Below are 21,502 nucleotides of genomic sequence, written 5' to 3'. Positions count from 1 at the left end.
TACTGCACTTTAATGAGAGCATAAATATGCTGGTTGGATACAGATCGTGCTTTGAGGCCCTTTGGCCCCGAGTTGTTTTGTTCAGGTTCCACCTCTTTTAATCATTAACAGGATGAAAGATCTGATCTGTCTTTCTGAAGTGTGATTTTTAAAATATAAAACATATATTATATGATTACTGAGGGGTTCTAATAAACACACCGTGTCTTTATTCTCAGGGTGTTAACAACACATTTCAGTAAAAGTTTCTAAACCTCCTTTCGTGCGCAGCACAGCTGGGCACCTCTCCAAAAAGGGCGGTTCCAGTGACGTCTCCAATATCAGCCCGAATGTTAAACCTGCCACTCTGATAGACGCAGAGAGCGCGAGGGGACCTTCTGATGACGAGCCGGGAATGGAGACGCTCCCGGAGGAATAACGCGCAGGAATACCCGGCGGCCGCGTGCGATGCGCGCTCCTAGTTCCGCTTTTACGCGTCACGGCTTCTGGTTCTTCGCTCCGTCGGAGACCGGGTTCCGCGGCGGAGAGGAAGTCCACCGACAGCCGAGACCCAGGTTTGTGCCATGACGGAACACCTTTTCACTCGTCACGTGTGCGTTCGGAGGCGCGCGGCAGAAGCGTGAAACGCGGCGCGTGTCGGAGGCAGCGGGACCAGGCGGACCAGGCGGTGCCGCTGCCTCCGACAGGTGCTCGCTCCGTGAGGGCTTCAAGTCTGCAGGATCAGCATCCACCTCTCAGGCGGCACTTCATCGGGTCGTTGATGTTGGTGAGATGCAACACGCAGAAGGTTGCATGTGTGGAGCAACTTCATGAAGATCTGTTAACAGCTGAAAAGCTTTTCTTCCTCCACTAATCGGGAGCTTCATATTAACGTGCTGATGGTCCAGGGGTTTTGTGTGTGATGAAAGACCAAATAAATAGTTGTGGATCCTTAAGTCGTTCCAATCATCCTCAGATGAGGTTAAGATGTTAAATGTCCACATCCATGAACACACAGTAATATTTGTGTGTGAAAACGGACGTTTATTAGACTCATTCGCTTTTATGTGACGGAAGAAAAAAGTGGAGATCTGCAAAATAGACACATTTTTATTTTAGTTTTTGTTGCACACTCAAATAATACTTGTGAAAAAAATGTGATTCGCATTTTATGTGAGGAGCTTTTTAAAGAATAGTAGTAATATATCTGTATATATGTATTTTGCGTGCGGCTAAATGGGGATGACAGTTCCACCCGACGTCTCTCACTTTGTCACTAAATCATCTTTCTCTTGATGTTCATTCAAAGACAGTTATGATCAAACCAGCAAACAGCAGCATGAATTCATCTGACCAGCAGGTTCCAACAATTCATCAAATGTTTCCCCTTTTTGTCTGCGGAACAAAAAGAGCCTTCAGTGTGTTTTTATTTTTATTTTTAAACTGTCACACAAACGTCCTTCGCAGCTTATTACTACATCAGCGTGGCCTTTTCTAAGAGAGCGTCTGCTCGCGACTGTTGCATCTCGTCAACAAAAGGGCCCGTCTCCGGCCGGCTGCTCCACAGCCTTGAATCCGCTCACCGGGCTGCAATCTCACTCTGGCTGCTGGTGTAAATACCAGATTCTTTTTTCCACTGGAGAATAACTGAGGGGGAGTGGAGAGTCGATGTGTGGAGGGGAGGATGGAGGGAAGTCCTGCCGCTACCACAAATAAGAGGCTGGAGTCCAAGCACATCCTCTTCCGTGCTCCGGGTTTCACCCACGTTGAAAAGCATTCCGACCGGCCGGCGCCGGCAAGAAAGAGAAGGGAAAAAAAAAATAAAAAATCCTTGTCAAGGTCACGGCGCTCGACAACTCCAGAATCCCTCCTCTGCTCCAACCACCCGGAGGTACCCGAGCACGCGGTGCAACCTCCACGCCGGCCTGTCCCCCGGAGGCGGTGGAGCACCGGGTGGGTCTGCCCCGAGGAGGTCCCGTGGCGGTGGGACGGGCCCCTGATGCTTCCGGCCGTGGTCCTGAAGCAGTGTTCCACGGCGCGCGCGTGTGACCTCCGCTTCTCGATGTGGACACGCTGAGCAGAGCTGAAATCAGTCCGCTGCTTTCATACCGTTTCCCTCCGTGCAAACCTTCGCCTCCCTCCGGCCTCACTGCAGAATGTTAGATCCAACTAAACATTCAAGACGTTCATTTCAGCTCTTTATTTGTTATTATGGAAGAAAATGTCAACTCTTCTGAAAATAAATAGCTGAAACTGCCACTGTTCCGCATAACATCCTCCGTACTGCTGCGACATCCTCCGTACTTGTATTGTTACAAATAATCAATGTGACAGTAATTTAACGTTGCTGCTATCTCAAACCCGTGAGCAGCCAATTTAACCAAAGGGTTGAGAGGAGCCCGCAGAGGAACCTCTGAACGTCACCTCAGGTTGTCAGAGTTTGCACGCGTCTCTTGAATGAAGTCGTTTCTGCATCCCTATTAAAAATATGACCTCTGCTGACGCTGACCCCGGTCCATGTTTAGACCCAACGTGGAACTGTTGCAGCCTCTCAACGCGGGAGCTTCTCCCTGCTGGAGTTGGGCCTGGCTGATGGATTTGCATTGGGGGGGGGGGGGTGTTCTTTGTTCCGGTATGTGCCGCTGGCTCGAAGCCCCGTTCTTAGGGCACCGTTCTTTTTTTTTTTTTTTCTACACAAGGAATAAACAGCCTTTCAATATACGAGCTTTCTCCGGTGAGACGTATTAATGTTTCCCTTCATGTTTTTGTCCTGTTCACTCGTGGTATTTCTCTTGCTGCTGGATTCTGCTTTGTCCTCTGCAGCTGTTCAGCGGATGGGTTGAAACCGACGTGTTCAGCAGCTCCCCGAAAAACACATTTTGTGTTTATCTTCTATCATCCAAAGGTGGCCGACCTGAGCGACACTTTGGGTCAGAAACGGCATCAGCAGAGTTTTTTTTCTTTTTAGATCCCATTATGAGGAGATGAAACAGCTCGATATCTTGTCGGGGTTAACGGGGTCTCGGATGGACTCGCTCGGCTCGCTGTTCGTTGTTGTTGTTCATTTACATCATCACAACAGTGCTGTTTTTTAATATTCTGACTAGACCATGAAATAAATGTACTAAAGTGTACAAAAACACACCCAGTATGTACCTGTATTGCATTACACAATTTGATCGTGATACTTTAAGTCGATCAGTGATGCACGACGAGGTGACCAGTCACGTTCCATTGTTCATTTCTTGATTCGGATTTTTCTACCTCGTTTTAAATAGAAACCTCAGTATGGAAAATAAAATGTCCGAACATGGATTGCAAAGATGCTTAAACTGGTCTTTTTTAGTGTCTAAATCGCATTTGTATCTCAAGGGAGCTTTGAATAAAAGAAATGGTATTTCATGGTAGTTTAATAGTGATCGTTGCACTCGGGAGGATCGGGGCCTTTAGACTGTGGCTGTCGCGTTGCTTCCGGCTGGTCTGTTCACCGACCGATCGCCAGCGGCTCCGTAAATAAACGTACCAAAGGTGTCGTCTACGTCCGTAAACTATCACGGGTTCGTTCCTGCAGCTGGAAACATATTTTGGAGACGAAGCAGCAGCTGTGTAGTTTTGTTCAATGTGACACGTGAACGGATCAGTGGAATGAAAGACCGAGTTGCATTAAGACCGTGCCCTTTGACCCCGGCCCGGCCGCTGGTTTGTCATGGACGGCTGCCATGAGCGCCGCGCTGTCCAAAGCTCAAACTTCGGCGAAACCTTCTGACAAACCACTTTTTCAGGGACGCAGTCGGCGGGTAAAAGCCGAAGGGTCGAGCCGCGCAGCAGAAGCAGGTGAGGCGTTTAAATCTCTCTGATTCTGATTTGTTGTGCTGTTTGTTTTAACGTTGGCATCAGAAATGTTTGTTTCGGGCTGTTGATCACAAATCCAGACCTTCGGTTTAAGGTGTTTAATCTGAGCAAGTTCAGGCAGTTAGTTTTACCATAATTATCTCCGTTTAATTTAAGACCAGTCGGTGGAATACACCCCCCCCCCCCCCCCCCCCCCTCAGTTAAGTTGCACCATTTATAAACCTTGATTTTGTTGGTTCAGCTCTTAAAGTTCATCTTTCATGGTCACAATAACATTTTCATTTGGCTAATCGGTGGGTTTATAGACATCGTTCCCCACACGTCCCCCCCGACCACTGTAGACGCACCATATTCCTGCGTGAATATTCAGCGATGGGCTGCAGGGGTCATTTCACGCCTTAGGGCGGGGCCCTACTGTGATTGACAAGTCGAGCCGGCGTCCCCGTGTCCCTCCTCTACGTTGACGGCTGTTTTGTCGCCCGCGCTGCGACACACGTGACGTGGGCGAAGGCGCCCGAACTCGAGACTTCAAGCAGTCCACAAACCGACGAGGGACGTCGCCATGGCAACCGCCACGTCTTGCACGCGCCCCGTGGCCACGATCCCCCTTAAATATGAGTAACGAGAAGCTTACAGTTAAAACAGGAACAGTTTCACTTCCTGTTTTAACGAGTCATCTTCAAGACGTCTGTGTTGGAGAGACAACTTATCCACGTGTTATTGGAAACGCAAACATGGTAGCTGCATCTCGACTGAGGGGGGGGGGGGGGCGGGGTCGAGGGGGGGGCGGGGGGCCTCGGACCTCAAACTTCAACCACACGGCTTGAAAAGGATCAAAACTAACAGAGCGGCGTTGAAATGTGCCAACTGTGAAATGTTCCACCATGTTTACAGTACAAGCTGTGATGTTTAATACCAACACATGACGGACGACTGACACGTCTAAAAGTATCTGCTGTCCCTGTGAGTGGCGGACGCGAGGACGTGTGGCCTTTGTCCCGTAAAAGGAGGTTAAACTCGCCTCCCAGGAGGGTTTGCGGGAGCTTTTCCATTTCTAAACGGGACTAAAGAGGACATTTTTAGACGCATGTATCAAAAGCCAGTAGATGGGTGGATTGGTTAGTGGAGGCCGCTCTGACCTGACATGTGTGATGCACATGTTGACTGTTGATGTGGTCGACCTCGCCACTGTTTGGCACGCTGCCTCCTTTCAGAACGACGCCGTCTGAGCCAGTGAGGTAACGCTTATCAGCAGCCGTTACTTAAGGTTTGCATTTATCTTTTCTTCATGTAAGACGGATCTGCTACTTTTGTGGAGCCGCTTCAATTTGAATGTCATAATTTAAAGTGTCGTTGTCAACTTGGACTTCATAAAGATGGACTTGTGCATTTTATTTTTCTGCATTATGGTAAAAGCAGGCAGCGACCTTTGGTTCTGATGACCGGGGGGGGTCATCAGTTGTTGTTGTTGTTGTAAACACAACTTCATGGTCTCAGTCTCTTGTTTCAAGTCTTCATCAGCATGATGTTCATTTATTGAATCACACTGTATTTGGATTCAAACGCAGCGTGTGCTTTAGGGCGGGGCTTACTGTGACTGACAGGTCTCTCACAGAGTAGTAAACTGTGTCTCTACCTCATCTCACCCCTACTGACTGGATGCATTAAACCAAGATGGCAGCGGCCCAAAAGGGCAAAATTGAGGCTTAAAAACCGTCAAGAAAAGGCAAAATTTCACGATGTCTCAAAGTCAATGGTCCTTGTGCAAGAACACCTTTTGTGTTCCTCGTCTAAATCGCGCTCTCTCTTTTTGTACAAGAGGTTCAAGTTGGTTTCATTATACCTTTTGTAAATGCTCTAATTTCCTAAATTGCTCATATCAGCTTAAAAAAACCCATCTATGAAAAAGTGTCCGTTCATGATATCGGGGAGGTGGTCAAGGATAACTGGCAGTCATGGACACTTTCTGCTTCCTAGTGTGCTTTAATGTGTAACTGCATTGAAACAATCATCTAATGAAGTTGGGTTTCAGGTTGGATTGTAGATGGTGTCAAACACCACCCAAAGCACCGTCTCCAGCCTTCTGTGGGCCAGAAGCAACAAACCAAATTACATTCGGCCCCCGGTTCTTTCTGTTTAAATTCAGGTGAAGTTCCCAGAAACCTTCCTGGAATAGCTCCTCCGGAGGAAAACGGTCAATAAATGTGTTTTGTTAAAGGTCCTTTCCCTCGGTTGACCCTCGGACTCTGATGCACTCGGCAAAGAAAACATCCCATTATCTGTGTTCACTCCCGACGAGCAGAGCCCGACTGAGTCGGCGGCGGTTGATGTTGTTGGAAAAGATGAGACCAGCCGTAGAAAGGATTTGCCTCGATACGCCTGATCTGTGTAAAGAAGCCGTCCGTAACGACACAGATCTCTCGCTCATCACCAACGTGAAGTTCAGAGGGATTTGTTAAAGTCTGCCGCCTCTCCAACAGGATCTCACGTGTTCAGTGTTTATGCCTCAGATTTCCAACACGACTCCAAATGTCGAATGAATCCAATCCAACGGCTGCAAAAACACTTTAATAATTCAATTATACAGATATTATTTTTATGGCTTTCAAGCCTTTATTCTCCATTTCATTTCAAGCAGCAATGTTTTTAATTATTGTGGTCCCCCCCTCTACCACAGGCCTTGTCTTCACTAGAACATGCACTGAGGAACCAGCGCCCCCCCCAAGTCCACCGTCCCTCTGAAGAGCAGATCTGAGATGGCCTCCTCCCCGAGGCTGGACGCTAACCCGTTACCGCTGCTTCAGCTCCAGGAGGTGGACTCCAGCAAGTCCTCGGAGCGGCCCGGCTCCCGCGGACTCCCGCCCGCCGTGTACAGCCCCCCCCTGGGCATGGACGGCCAAACCGTCTGCATCCCCTCCCCGTACACGGACAGCGGCCACGAGTACAACCACGGCCACGGCCCTCTGACCTTCTACAACCCGGCCGTGCTGAGCTACGCCCGGCCGCCCGCCACCGACAGCCCGTCGTCTCTGTGCCCCCCCCTCAGCCCGTCGGCCTTCTGGCCCTCCAACGGCCACCCCAACATGGCCTCAATGACTCTGCGCTGCCCTCAGCCCCTCCTCTACAGTGAACCCAGCCCACACGCACCATGGCTGGAGGCCAAACCCCACGGCCTGGCCGGCAGGTAGGAGACACGCGTCCATTGGACGGACAAAGTATTGTAACCACTGCAAATGGAAATAAATGGTTCGGTTAGTGCCAGGCGGTCAGTCTGAGGGGAAAATGGTCAGAAATTGAAAAACGTTCCGCCATTACATTCCTCTAAATGGAACTCCAGGAGCCGGGAGGCCGGGAGTCCTTCGGCTGTCATAGAACACATTTTGAGGCAAATAACGTGTGGCTGTTTGCTTGGATGGGAGTAGCCGCTCTAAGCGAGTGTCGAAGGCTACAATCTGCACTCACTTCTGCTCCTGTGTGCTTTTGGACAGCGGCTGAGGAATTGCTCAACTTCCGCTGTGTTTTTAACCTGTTTAACCTGCTGAGCCCCAATAAAGCGCCAAACAACACTTGGCTGTGTAGAGATATAGGGCGCTAATGCCTCCATGAGCAGAGAATGAAGTATTTTCCCCTCTGTGTGTCGTTACCAGACCCCCCCCCCCTTTGCTTTGTTGACATAGCCGGGCCGACAGCGCATGCTTTTAGTGCACGTGAGCGCGTCCCACCGGCCGCCGCTCCCCGGTTCCCCCTCAGGTCAAATAAACTGTTGGCTCTGTCGGACCTCTCGGTGTAGTTAGCGCTGTTAGCTGGTAGCTGCCCGTCGCCATGGTGAGAGGCAGAGGAAATGCTTCCAATCTCACAGCAACACAAAGTCTCAGTAGTCATAACACAGAGGGAAGTGAACGATGGTACGTGAACGTCAAACACAGGGTTAGAAATACCTAAATCATCAGCCTTTACACAGTACCAGTCAAACCTTCTCATTGAATTGAATGAGAAAACTGTGTAAATCTGGAACAGAACATCAATCCAACCACAAAACGGGCTTCGTGGCGTGCTCTGCTTTGGTCGGCCACTTCTCGCATATAACAGTTATGTGGCTGGATTTTTTGAAAGAGCTGAATGAAGAATAGTCGAGTTAAAGCAACAGTTGAATATTTCTGTCCTGTTGTCCTGGATTTTGGAGTTAACTTTAGTTGGTACGGCTGTGATGACCCCAGGAAGCTAAGACGACCATCGGATGATAAGAAAGGCTGCACGCAGACACAAATTGGGAAATGGTTGGACTGTATATAAGTGGACGTACCCATCTCAATGACACCCATTGGTTTATGGAAGCCTCGAGTTTGTCCGTTCCGCCGCCGCCATCTTGGAATACGTTTGTTTGCAGCTGAACAGAAGTTTCTATGTTTGTAGCAGTAGCAGCTGATTTAGGATTTGTACTTTTATACTCAGTCATTGTCAGTTCCACCGCATTACGATGACAATCATAATCCCAGTTGCCATGGATGATGGATATTTAAGCACCCATCATTTTCAGTGATGAAAACTGAGCCGTTTCCCGATGCAATTTCTTCGTCGAAGTTGAATTTCTGCAGGAGTCTAATGACGGGGGATGATATAAATTTCAAAATGTCAAGTTGTCCTTTTATTTCACACATCGCCTGTGTCTTCCTGCAGCTCCATCATCAGCTGTAACAAGGCGCTGGGGAAGAGATCCGGGGAAGGAGCGGAAGGCGCGAACTCCTCCTTGTGTTCATCCGCGTCGGGCAAAGCCGACATGCACTTCTGCGCCGTGTGCCACGACTACGCCTCGGGCTACCACTACGGCGTGTGGTCCTGCGAGGGCTGCAAGGCCTTCTTCAAGAGGAGCATCCAAGGTATCGAGTCCTGTCCCGCACGTGATGGTTCCTCATCAGACCTCGCTCCTCGTGGGGTAACTCCACGACATGTCTCTCCTTTGCCTGTTAGGACACAACGACTACATCTGCCCCGCCACCAACCAATGCACCATCGACAAGAACCGACGCAAAAGCTGCCAGGCCTGCCGCCTGCGCAAATGCTACGAAGTGGGCATGATGAAGTGCGGTAGGTGCTACCTTGTTATTTGATGTTTTGTCATCTTTAAAAGCCTGAAGGTGAAAAGGTATAATTCACTAATTGAGCATCATGCTGCGCTGAAGAACACTAGAGATTGAGACCACAAACTCATGTTTACAATGTTTACTGAGCAATAAATCAGAAGTCATTTTCTCATAGACTTCTATGGGACCAGAAGAGTCGCCCCCTGCTGGTCATTTCAGAGAATGCAGCTTTAACACGTGAAGCTTTTGAGGTGGTCACCCACGCATGCAACAGCGCCCCCTCTTATTTCTCCTCTGTCGTAACGCACCAGGTGTACGACGTGAGCGCTGCAGCTACCGAGGGGCCCGACACCGCCGCGGTGGACTCCCGCCTCGGGACCCCTCCGGCAGGGGTTTGGTCCGGGCGGGGCCGGGCGCCCGGGCCCAGCGGCACCTTCACCTGGAGGCCCCGCTCGGCACGCTCAGCCCGCTGCCCCAGGCGCACCACGGCCACCACGGCCACCACTCGGCCATGAGCCCGGAGGAGTTCATCTCCCGCATCATGGAGGCCGAGCCTCCGGAGATCTACCTCATGGAGGACCTGAAGAAGCCCTTCACCCAGGCCAGCATGATGATGTCCCTCACCAACCTGGCCGACAAGGAGCTGGTGCTCATGATCAGCTGGGCCAAAAAGATCCCGGGTAAGCCCCGAATTATATATCCGGCTTGATATGACAAAGCAGGACAGAGCCTTTGTCCCAAAGACTGGAGGCTTTCTGTGCGGCCTTTGAGAAGGTCAAAGGTCAGGTTAAACCTTCGGGTTCATTAGCTTAGCTTGACTCTCGGTCAGTGGAGGCAGCTTCTGTGCCCATCAACAGAGTCCGAGGGTGACGGAGGTGAAAACGTCCTTCGCTCGTCGCTCGCGCCGGTCCACCGAATGCTGCGGTCGGATCAACGCAGACGTGGCCGCGGCTTCGCGGGTAAACCGATATCTTCATAATGGAGCAGCGTGGAGTCTAAAATGAGGGAATTTCCTCCTGTCTTGTTTCTCTGTCTCGGCTTTCCTTTTTTTACTTTCCTTTCTTCTCTCGTCTCCTCCCCCCCCTCCCTCCCTCCTCTCAGCCAGTGTTCAGCCCAGCAGGTAACTCCCGCGGTAAGGTGTTAATGTGAAGGGATCACAAAGGCTCTCCGTTGTTGGGTGTCTTTTCTTCGATAAGGACCATATTCCCACTTTTCCCTTCCTGTAGACAGAAGTGAGGAGGACGCTGCTTTGTCGTCTCTCATAAAGCGCGAGATGCACAGACGGCGTAGAGCTAAATACAACCATGTGACTTTGTTTGAATGTGTAAGTGATAAACTCATTTTAAATAACCGATCAAGGGGACGCTGTCTCTCAAACAGTTTCATTCACTCCGATGTACTTTCACACGTGGTCACCTGTTAGAACACGAGCTTTGTCTCATTCTAAGGTGACTTTGTGACTTTGATGTTTTGCTGCTGTGTGTGTGTGTGTGTTTGTCTTCAGGCTTCGTAGAGCTGAGCCTAGCGGACCAGATCCACCTGCTCAAGTGCTGCTGGCTGGAGATCCTGATGCTGGGGCTGATCTGGAGGTCTGTGGATCATCCCGGAAAGCTCATCTTCTCTCCGGACTTCAAACTGAACCGGTGAGCGGCTCGGGTGGCGTTCGCACTCTCGGCCGCTCCGTCGGAGCTTTCCGTGGCCGATTCTGGCTGTTTTGTTGTGGTCAAGAAGCCTGCAGAGATGTGCTCCTCACGCGCTTTCCAGTAATGTCTCAGATTAGACGTGCATTAGACGTGCAGGACCACACGCCTTGTGGATTTGTGGCTTAATTTCATGGTGCTGTTAAAGCAAATCAATTTAAGATGTTACAAAGTGAAGTTATTCCTCTGTGCAGGGAGCTGCACCGCTGGGATGGATCACTGATCCGACGTGACATATCGCCTTGCAGAGAACTAAAAATACTTTGCTTTGGCCTTCAATCCATTACAATCTGAGGCCGTGAAACTAGAGAATAAGAAAATACGTTTCCTGCTGGATCAGGTTTCACTTGTGTTTCTCTGTCTTCCCCGAGAAATGGGAGGAGCCTGAGATTCATAATATCTTCTTATAATGTGGAATTATATTTCTCATTTAAAGGGTGTTAATATGTCAGAACTGAACTTCTGCCTCAGATACTTGAACTTGTTCAGCTTCCAGCATCACAACAGCGATGGCGGTTACAGTGTAATCTTTAACCCACATTGTCGCACAAAGGTGATGAAGCTTCACTGAGACCTTGAAACAGGAAATATATCAGTAACACTTGTGCAGAAATATCTCCTCTCTTCTGGACTGTTGTCTCCTTTCCTTTGCCAAAAGCCTTTTATCTCCCCTTGTTCCTTTTCTCTCTGACCTTCAACTTCAGCCACACTGCGGTTCACCCTTTTGTTTTTCCCGGTAAACACGGCGTAATTACGCCGCCGCCGCTCTACCGCTTCTCCTCGTGGGCCCTGGTGCTCTCGATCTGCTGGTTTTGTCAGCAGGAGTTAATGAAACATTAAAGCCAAGTGTTCTTTGCCGAGTCCAAAGTGCAGCGGAGTGACGGAGCACATTATCGGCCGGGTAACGCAACCACACAAACCGAGTGTGTGTGTGTGTGTGTGTGTGTGTGTGTGTGTGTGTGTGTGTGTGTGTGTGTGTGTGTGTGTGTGTGTGTGTGTGTGTGTGTGGCTGCATTCACTCTGAATGGGACGGCTTTTAATACTTACAAGGACACATTTAGTTTAAGCTAACGTCCCTCAAACGGATGAAAAAAAAGAAGAAAGAGTGAGATTGTGACTCTTTGGGGACGATAGAAAGTCTCTGTTGAGTTTTTAACGTTTGACCTTTCTCTCCTCGTTGCCACGGAGACGGTCACTATAGGCTTAGGTTGGCCTTGATGTGTTTTCACAACACGGCCTGAGGTTCCTCTCGCCGTAAACCTCCCGGAGGCCGAACACACACACACACACACACACACACGGACACACGGACGGACACACAAAGAGGGTTTGCTCGTTTCTCTCTGGTCGGTCTTTTTCTCCCTCAGACCTTCTCTCTTTTTATCCGTCACCTGCCAATCAGGAAGTGTACGTAGAAGCGTATTTATGTGTGTTTATGCAACCGAAGAACAGAATTTACAGTATTTGAAATGCAGAGTACCAATTAAGAGACCTGTCAATCAGCGTGTAGCCCCGCCCTAAAGCATCCCCTGTTTTATGGTCTGTTTGACTCTAAATGAACAATAATTCACTAAATTAACATTTAGACCATAAACTCATGTTTACATTGTTTACTGAGGGAATAAATCCAGAGAGAAGTAGATTCATTTTCTCATAGACGTCTATGGGAGCAGAGGAGTCGCCCCCTGCTGGTCACCACACAGAATGCAGCTTAAGGACACTACACCCACTACTTTCATTTAGACTACACATTTATCTCCATGTCTTCGCCCCCCCCCCCGTCCCTGTCTCCTCTCACCTTCTCTCTGTGTCTCTGTAGGGAGGAGGGACAGTGTGTGGAGGGCATCATGGAGATCTTCGACATGCTGCTGGCCGCCACCTCGCGCTTCCGCGAGCTGAAGCTTCAGAGGGAGGAGTACGTGTGTCTGAAGGCCATGATCCTCCTCAACTCCAGTGAGTTCACTTCCTCTGAGGGAGGAGCGGCAAATCCTCGTCTGATCCTGTGGAATGTTTGTGCCACATGTGAGGTTCTAGCTGTCCTCACTACCCCTGAACTCTGAGGCAAAAGTGTCCAGAGGTCCTTTGTGAAGTAATCGGTAACTCACATGGGGAGATCTCCTGGTCGGTGTTCACTACCTGCAGCATTTAACGTGCATCTGACAGCTTCTCTCTGAGGAGCACCGTGATGAGCTAGATCCTGCTCTGCGTTGAATCAAATATGAACATTTTTCCTCCCTGATGCAAAGCAACAACCAGAGATGAAGTGATTTGTTGATGTCACCGTTACAAATCCAAGTATTTTTTACCAAAATGGAACTCAAACCAGCTTTCATTAACTTCCATTAACAATAAATGTGCGACACATTCCTTTATCCCCTTTAACTTGATGGTATTTTGTTTATATATTTGAGACATCATCATAAGGGTTCATGTTCTCAGTATGAAGAACTATGAATAACATCACAAGGAACATCTTGTGTACGTGTATACATATAGAGACGCTCTCTGGGGGGAGTTTAAGCCATCGAGAACTTCACAATAAAAGCATCGGGCTCCGTCGTGACGCTGCACGCGATCAGAGGTTCCATCGCTGAACAACATTTGGGAGGAAATGACCTCCGGGGTCGACCTCTTTCTGACTTGTGGCCCTCTGGCTTTGGTTTCTATTTAACTATTCGTGTGTCCTCAGTGGTCACGGCGTCCTCAGCCCCCCCCCCCCCCCCCTCCTCCAGTGCAGCTTCAGTCCTCCTCTGACAGACTGCTGGCCTCGGAGGAGGAAAAAAGAACAAAATTGCGAAAGAAGTGAAAAGGAGTCTGAGAACGTCGGAGCTGGCGGGGGGCGGGGGGGCGGGTTCCAAGATTTATGTATTTGGACAGATGGAACTTCGGTGTGTCCTCGGCCCCGGTGGGTGGACAGCGTGATCTACGGCTTCCCCGTCGTTTTCCAGATGAAGAGGACGGGTCTTCACGCCGCGCCGCCGTCGTTAATATCAATAAATAACCACATTTGTTTAACAGATAATATTATTCAGTAGTCAGTGACGTCATCGTGTGTGTGAGCGAGAAGAGAGGGTCAACGACCCGTTGAGCCTCGTCCGCTGACCATCAACTTCCTGAAAGACAGGAAAGAGACAGCAGACGGGACCCTCCCCCCCCTGGTGGACGGGAGGGGCCGTAACAGCGTCCTCACAGGAACCGCCTCCTCGTCTTAAATACGTCGTTTCTCCCACTGTGGTTTGGGAGGGCGTCTTCCTGTTCACGTGGCCTCTCTCATAACTGGTGATCCACCGAGACCAATGTGCCGTGTTCTTCAGATCTGTGTACGAGCCCCCCTCAGACCGCCGAGGAGATGGAGAGCCGCAACAAGCTGCTGCGTCTGCTGGACTCGGTGATCGACGCGCTGGTCTGGGCCATCTCCAAACTGGGCCTGTCCACCCAGCAGCAGACGCTTCGCCTGGGACACCTCACCATGCTGCTCTCCCACATCCGCCACGTCAGGTACGGCCCATCCGGAGAGCACGCGGAGACTCTTGGATATCCCGGCCAGCGGTCCGTCTCTGTGATTAACACGCTGCAGCAAACGCATCGTACATCAACAACCCGCATGAATGAGCACATCCAGGGAGGGGGGGGGGGGGCGTTTGAGAGACGTCCTAAAGAAGGTTAAGGACTCTCCGCCCAAAACTAACAATAGTTCGGTCACCAACAAGCAAAATCATGGATGGCTTTGATAAAAATGTCCCTTTGGAAGGTCTCCCAACTTCTCATACAACAAATTGCTGTATAAAAGCTGCTTTCTCTCCTCTCGATGATACTAAATTAAAGCTAAAAGCTCTTCTTTCTCTCTGTAACCTGTGGTCATGTTACAGTAACAAAGGCATGGACCACCTGTCCACCATGAAGAGGAAGAACGTGGTGCTGGTGTACGACCTCCTCCTGGAGATGCTGGACGCCAACACCACCACGAGCAGCGGCGCCGGCAGCCAGCCGTCGTCCTCGCCGACCTCCGACACTTTCTACGACCACAACCAGTACGGCCCCCCGCCGCCGGCCCACCAGCAGCCCGCCGGCCAGGGCCCGTGTGGACCCCCCGAGAACCCGATGCTGGACGGACACCTGGAGGCCTCGCCGCCGTTTCGGAGCAACGAGTGAGTGAGCGGAGGAAAGAACTCCTTTCTTCGTGTGGCAGTCGGCCTCTCAGAGCCTCTTTCGGTGTCGAGGTCAGATCTTACTTTAACTGGGATCCTGTTAGTAGACCACATGTTGGGGTGGCCTGGACAGTCGGGACGATTTATCAAAGGTATTGGTCTCCGTCATGGGAGTTACTCTCTGTAGGAGAGTGAAGCTTTCATAGTTGTGTTATTGTGCTTGTGAAAACTCAGCGTTGCCTTTAAATTATAAAATAATTTTATTGTGTAGAAAAGTGAATTGCATGTATAACAGTTTATCACTGGCTTGTTAGAGCAGTATTTATAACTGATCCCCATCCAATCAGTCAGTTTGCAATGAATTGTCAAATTTGAGCCAGTTTCATGAGTAAAAGCTGCATTCTGTGTGGTGACCAGCAGGGGGCGACTCCTCGGCTCCCATAGACGTCTATGAGGAAATGACTCTACTTCTCTGTAGTGACCAGCAGGGGGCGACTCCTCGGCTCCCATAGACGTCTATGAGGAAATGACTCTACTTCTCTGTAGTGACCAGCAGGGGGCGACTCCTCGGCTCCCATAGACGTCTATGAGGAAATGACTCTACACCTCTGTAGTGACCAGCAGGGGGCGACTCCTCTGCTCCCATAGACGTCTATGAGGAAATGACTCTACTTCTCTGTAGTGACCAGCAGGGGGCGACTCCTCGGCTCCCATAGACGTCTATGAGGAAATGACTCTACACCTCTGTAGTGACCAGCAGGGGGCGACTCCTCTGCTCCCATAGACGTCTATGAGGAAATGACTCTACTTCTCTGTAGTGACCAGCAGGGGGCGACTCCTCTGCTCCCATAGACGTCTATGAGGAAATGACTCTACTTCTCTGTAGTGACCAGCAGGGGGCGACTCCTCTGCTCCCATAGACGTCTATGAGGAAATGACTCTACTTCTCTGTAGTGACCAGCAGGGGGCGACTCCTCTGCTCCCATAGACGTCTATGAGGAAATGACTCTACTTCTCTGTAGTGACCAGCAGGGGGCGACTCCTCTGCTCCCATAGACGTCTATGAGGAAATGACTCTACTTCTCTGTAGTGACCAGCAGGGGGCGACTCCTCTGCTCCCATAGACGTCTATGAAGAAATGACTCTTCTTCTCTGTAGTGACCAGCAGGGGGCGACTCCTCTGCTCCCATAGACGTCTATGAGGAAATGACTCAGTAAACATTGTAAACAGTGTGAAATGAGCCCTTCTACATATTCTTTCTGTGGTAAAAACATGTTTAGAGTTTATGGGATTTTCATGCTTTTGATCAATTAAAGAAGGAAGTCAAAAAATGAAAAATAAGAGCAGGAGGAAGTATGTTGGAACAAAAATAAAAGTTAAGAAAAGAAAATATTTGATGTTTCATTTTTTGGCGAAACGTGGAATTCCGATTGGTCAAAGTAATTCCCAATGAATCATAACTGTGACGACTCTCCCCGCAGTTACATCCCTCCCGAGCCGTGGTCGCTGCACCCGGGACACGGCTGTCCGTCGACGGATTACATGATGGCCAATCGAGTCGCCGTGGAAACGGCCTTGGAGGGGTGACGGGACTGAAAGAGACTCACTGAGACTGAGCCTTCAATGGCTTCCATCCACCCAAAGACGCCCACAGGGAAACAACGGGAAAAGGGTTAAGAAAAGAAAAGCAGGAAACGCTGTTCTGAGGTAGTAAATTTGTTTCCTCTACTGAGATGTTTTTAATCTTTGAAAGAAAAAAAAAAAGAAATGTTTTTTGATGGAATGTATATTTTGTGTTGGTAACTATTTCTTGTGAATGTGCACTTCAGTCCCGCCGGTCCGTCAGAGCTCTTTTTTAAAATACACAGTATTCGTACCTCTTCTTCTTCTTCTTCTTCTTCTTCAGCCGTCGATCCGCAGTGACTCTCAGAAAGGTGTGCGTGCTACACGCAGCGCACACGCACTCTCCATAAAACATACGAGCTTTCTGTCACGCATGTTTCTCCTCCTCTTCTACCGTGTTCTTTGCTAATTGGTGACTGTTCAGTCAGGTTTCTTTTCTACTTTCTTTGTACAAAACTACCAGTTAGAGCGGCAGTTTGTGGCCTTTTTAACGGGACGACTGTTTACGTGAACCTTCTTCTGGGCTCGTCTGGTCAAACTAAGGCTGGATTTACGCGGCTGCAGGATCTGAAACGCGCGGCTAAACGTTGTGCTCACAGCATGAGAAACATTCTCATTGGATAGAAAGTCTTTCATCCTCGTTTGTCAAAAAGCTTTAACGGTGAACACATTTAAAGATTTTAAAGTATTTAATTTCTGTCTTTAGAAAGAGTTCGAGCTTAGAAAAACAAATGAATTTCTTTTAGCCTTCACTTCAAGGCTAGCATACAACATATTAGCTAAATGTAGTTATTTAAAGATACTAACATGCTTAGTCTGTTAGCATGCTTATTATATGCTAATGCTAATAATAGCAAGAAACCGTCCTGTTTAAATTGCTGCATGTTTGTACATAAGATACATTTGCAGACTTCCTTAATGACTTATAGACTGAACTCATGTTAGCTCTAACGCTAACAAGCTAACTGTGTTAATTGCAAAGAAAGCAGATCAGTAAACGTATTAACAATTAGCGCAATACGTACATTTTATTTTTAACTAGTAGGATATTTATCTTTAACATCTTTTCATTTAAAAAACAAAGTCTCACTTTGCATACTTGAGTATTGTAGAGCAGCTCAGGCTCACTGGCATTTAGAGGCAAACCTCTTCCTCAGACGTGATCATTCAAGTTATTCGCTGCAGATGATCATCTGTAACAAATCTAGAATTGAGAGAAAGATGCTTCTGCTGAGCGTTTCCTTCAGTTTCAGCGCCGTTGGCTCTGAAGAAGAGGCCCAAACACACGTGAGAGCTGACTGTAATATTAGTTTAGTTGGCTCGGTTTCGCTCGTTCGCCTTTTGAAACAAAGAAACCAAACACGCCACAGCGCTTCTTCGCTGTGATTTATGCAGCGCCCCGAAGGGGGAAACACACGAAGAAGAATGTGAGCGTCGGCCCAGAACTTCAGACCTTCTTGGAGCCTCGTGGTTCGGCTCGTTCGCCCCCGCTAACCGCGCCGCCCTTTTGTAGTTACTGCGGGCCACCGAGTTCAGGCGGCTCCGCGTTGATCCGGCCACGCAAAGTTCTTCAGCATCTTGGACTCACAAACCCGACGCACCATTTAGGTCCTTTTTGGACGTCCAGGGGCCACGTCGGTGCCAACGTAAACTCAGCCTTAGTTCCAGATTGTCTTTCCACTTTGAGACGGAGAGACGTCCACTATCCTTGTCTGTCCTGATGTCTGTAGCTTGCACATGCATGCACACACACACACACACACACACACACACACACACACACACACACACACACACACACACACAACCGGTTGTCACGACAGAATCAAAGGTGAAACATCCCGATCATAAGAGTTCACAAAATAAATCCAACTTTAAACACTGTTTCTGGTTTTGTTTCTGTCTTGCTGAGTCTGAGTTTTCCAATCAAATCACGCTGTAAAACATCGATATTATTCCACTTATTCGTCCAACTGCACATACACACAGTTCCAGCGAAGGAGGCGTGTAGTGAGACGTATGCGTGGGTTCATTTTTTTAAAAAAGGACAAAAGTGCAGATTTTCTCTGAACCAATTGGAGTCCGATCAGAACGCATAAATAATATTTACAACATTAATCATTTTCCATGGATGCGTCACACTGTAGCAGTTATATTTATTCATCGTCCCATGAGCAGAAATGATTACGTTACACTATTGCACCACTTCTTCTAGACAACATGTAGTCTATTGTTATTTAACAAACTTTTATGTGACTTATTTTGATGAACAACATCATGCGACACGCAACATTTTTATTAAATATCTATCAGATGTTCCCCGACCTGTGCCGCCTGAAAACCAGGAATCCTTTTTGAAGGACAGAGCTTCTTTTTAAACCAGGACTTTTCCCCAAATTCAATGGCATGCTTTAAAAAACATTCTATGACTTTTAATTTGAATGCTTCCACTTGTTTTTCTGAACTCAATGCTATTACTTTTAAATTGTTTTAAGGATTTCTTTTCCAAATTCAATGAAGCTTTATTATTTAATTAAGGCTATTTTTTTCAAAATTCCCAAATTCAATGCTACAATTTTTTTTAACGCTTTGACTTTTTTTCCCCAAATGAATTTCAATGATTTTTTCCCAAATTCTAAACTGATATTTTTCCAAATTCGATGCCATGAAGTATTTTTTCCAGATGCAGTAAACACACAGCTGCTGATCATGACAAACAGTTTGTCAATCAAAAACGACAATCTATTCATCCCATAAATAACTCAAATATATCAAACTTTACCAACTTTTTGTAGTTTCTCTTCAGTCTGTGTGACGCTGAGATTATATACAAATTACAATTAAACACTGCATTTCAAATAAAATATTACACTCGATAACATTTAGGATATTAAAACTGTCAATGAAACCTATTGAAAGATCTTTGCACACGGCTGCATTTGATGCTGTTTTGTCAACCACACGACGAGTGTTTTAAAGTTGTGCGTCGGCTGTTGTCTCCGCACTAGACTCCCTGCCGCAGCTGATTTTGTGGTGTTTGGATTTTAATGCTAATTTGTAGCTGAAAGCAGGTGATCAGCTCTTCATCAGAGGTTCAACTCTTTCTGGAAGCCGTAAAGTTAACTCATAGGAAAATATTTCACTTCAATCCACTGGCGCTTAAAATATAGTTAAATATAGATTTCAGTACCACACTCAATCTGATCTCAAGTATTTACACAAATCATCTATAACAGCTCCTATATTTGATTTGTTGTGCTAGTTCTGATGACTACAGAAAGGCAGATGAGTGTTTTTTACACTTAAATCTCACAGATCGAACTTAAATATCTGTACAAAATGTGCATCAACGAGTGGCTTCCGTCCTCTTTTTCCTTCACTATTATTCCTACATATTTTCATTTTTAACCCTCTACATTGTAGAAATTTAAATAACTTATCAGGGCGGTCGGTTGGCAAAACTTCACAAATGAGAACATTAAGAGAAGCAGTCGTGTGGTTCCTTTGGAACGCCACAAACAACACACATATTTTCAAATGGAGCAATGAGGGTTTGAGCTTTTTCTGCGTGTCTGAGCGCTCATCAGGTGGGCGGGGGCCCGTTGGTGTAGCTCAGCATGGGGTAGAAGGAGCGGGCCAAGTTGTTGGACAGCGTGCAGCTGAAGCTCTCGTCGGACAGCGGCACCAAGCAGGACACCAGCAGCAGCAGGAGGAGCAGCAGGTGGAGCGGGAAGGCGGCTCGGAGCACCCGCAGGAAGAAGGGTCGCTGGGGGGCGGAGTCCCTCCTCTCCTGCCTGGAGACAGACACACACACACACACACACACACACACACACACACACAGTTGAGTGGTGACTTTCAGTTTCTGAGGTTTGACAAAGAATCACTCAAAGTCCACTTAATATTTTTGCCCAAAAGGGAAAGAAAGATGAAGTGACCCTCAGAATGACCAACAGGGACCTGGATGCCTGTTCGTGGTCGCTAAACAATGAAGAATCAAATGGCGGTGAAGTGCGGTCACCTTTTGGTCGGCGCTCGTCCGTCTGCAGCCGCTCGCAGACCTGCTGCCTCCACCTAAAGCATCCAACAGGTCACACGGGTCACCGACACGACACAAACATGTGAATGCTGCAGCCCGTCCACGTTTCACTCAACGTCTGCACGACCTGCTCGAGTGCTCACAGGTCAGAGGTCACCGTGACCTCCAAATAATGCCATTTCACAGAAATGTCTTAAAGAATAAAATTGACTTTCTTTTTCGTAATCACATTTTTTTATAGTGTGTGATATACTATGACTTGACAGACTCAGCTATAATACTATAAAAACATATTTGGCATACTTTTATTGAACTTTAAGCTGCATTATTTTTGTGAGGCAATATAACTCACACTATAATAAACTTTCCATATAACATTTTAAATGTGATAACCCGACGTTTGACTAACTAGTGACCATCCAGCGGTACCTTGTGCAGCAGCACCAGAGGAGAGCCGAGGTTGCCATGGCGACAAATAGCTTTATAGCATCGCACTTATTTCACTGCATACTTATTATTAGACTTGTATCAGGTTTCTGTTCTTGATTTACGTTTTGTGCTTCAGGTCTATCATTTCTGAATGGTTTCCTAATCATTTCCAAAACGTTGCTCGTAAAAAACAAATTAATTTGGCTTCATTTATGGTGAAAATAGAAGGATAATGTTCCTTTTTTATTAATTTACCCCAACCTCTTACTTCACATCTTTTTAAATATTTATGAGGTTTTCAAAAAGCCTGAAAAACTTACTAGTTTCATTCATTTTGGATTGTAAAAGTTGTAAATTGTTGCTTAATGCTAACCTTATGACTAATAATAAAGTTATACGTTATGTTAAAATAAAGATTTCTGCCTGAAATAATTTCAAAGTTACACACAAATAATTGGATGTTTCTATTTTTCTTTAATTGGAACCTAATATACCTAATATTAATATTAATACTAATATTAACCTAATATTTTCCAGGAAACTTAAGTACGAAATTACAGAGGAAAAAGTACCTCAGAGGTGAGTTTGAAATAGAACCAAGTCAAAGGATTTGCTGTTATGCACAATCAGGGCGCATGAATCATATATTA

The 21,502-nt window shown here is 47.5% G+C and overlaps 2 protein-coding genes across 11 annotated transcripts in view; one reads left to right on the top strand and one right to left on the bottom strand.

Moving 5' to 3' along the window:
• Positions 1 to 332: 332 nt before the first annotated feature.
• On the top strand, positions 333 to 18,268 carry esr2b (estrogen receptor 2b). 4 transcript variants are annotated; one of them, XM_040198812.2, is made up of 11 exons: positions 337 to 554; positions 3,762 to 3,813; positions 6,509 to 7,015; positions 8,509 to 8,708; positions 8,800 to 8,916; positions 9,224 to 9,592; positions 10,417 to 10,555; positions 12,432 to 12,565; positions 13,927 to 14,110; positions 14,482 to 14,760; positions 16,243 to 18,268. In XM_040198812.2, exons 3-11 carry the CDS (start codon positions 6,588 to 6,590, stop codon positions 16,346 to 16,348), a joined length of 1,956 nt encoding a protein of 651 aa, XP_040054746.2. In that variant the 5' UTR covers positions 337 to 554; positions 3,762 to 3,813; positions 6,509 to 6,587; the 3' UTR covers positions 16,349 to 18,268. The 4 variants fall into 4 exon arrangements, with proteins under 4 accessions (XP_077945345.1, XP_040054746.2, XP_077945346.1 ...); XM_078089220.1 differs by lacking the exon at positions 337 to 554 and adding an exon at positions 606 to 766; XM_078089219.1 differs by lacking the exon at positions 3,762 to 3,813 and having other exon boundaries at positions 333 to 554.
• An 820-nt stretch (positions 18,269 to 19,088) lies between these two features.
• Positions 19,089 to 21,502, bottom strand: part of syne2b (spectrin repeat containing, nuclear envelope 2b) — a 67,605-nt gene continuing 65,191 nt past the window's right edge. For all 7 annotated transcript variants that reach the window (XM_078089211.1, XM_078089208.1, XM_078089212.1 and 4 more), the window contains 2 exons: positions 20,406 to 20,458; positions 19,089 to 20,178 (listed from right to left, as the gene is read on the bottom strand). In XM_078089211.1, coding sequence (XP_077945337.1) covers positions 19,968 to 20,178; positions 20,406 to 20,458 — 264 coding nt within the window. In that variant the 3' untranslated portion in view covers positions 19,089 to 19,967. The remainder of the gene's footprint in view (positions 20,179 to 20,405; positions 20,459 to 21,502) is intronic.

This window comes from Gasterosteus aculeatus, chromosome 15 (assembly GCF_964276395.1).
Source record: "Gasterosteus aculeatus chromosome 15, fGasAcu3.hap1.1, whole genome shotgun sequence".
NCBI lineage: Eukaryota > Metazoa > Chordata > Actinopteri > Perciformes > Gasterosteidae > Gasterosteus > Gasterosteus aculeatus.
This window is presented reverse-complemented; position numbering and strand designations above follow the sequence as displayed.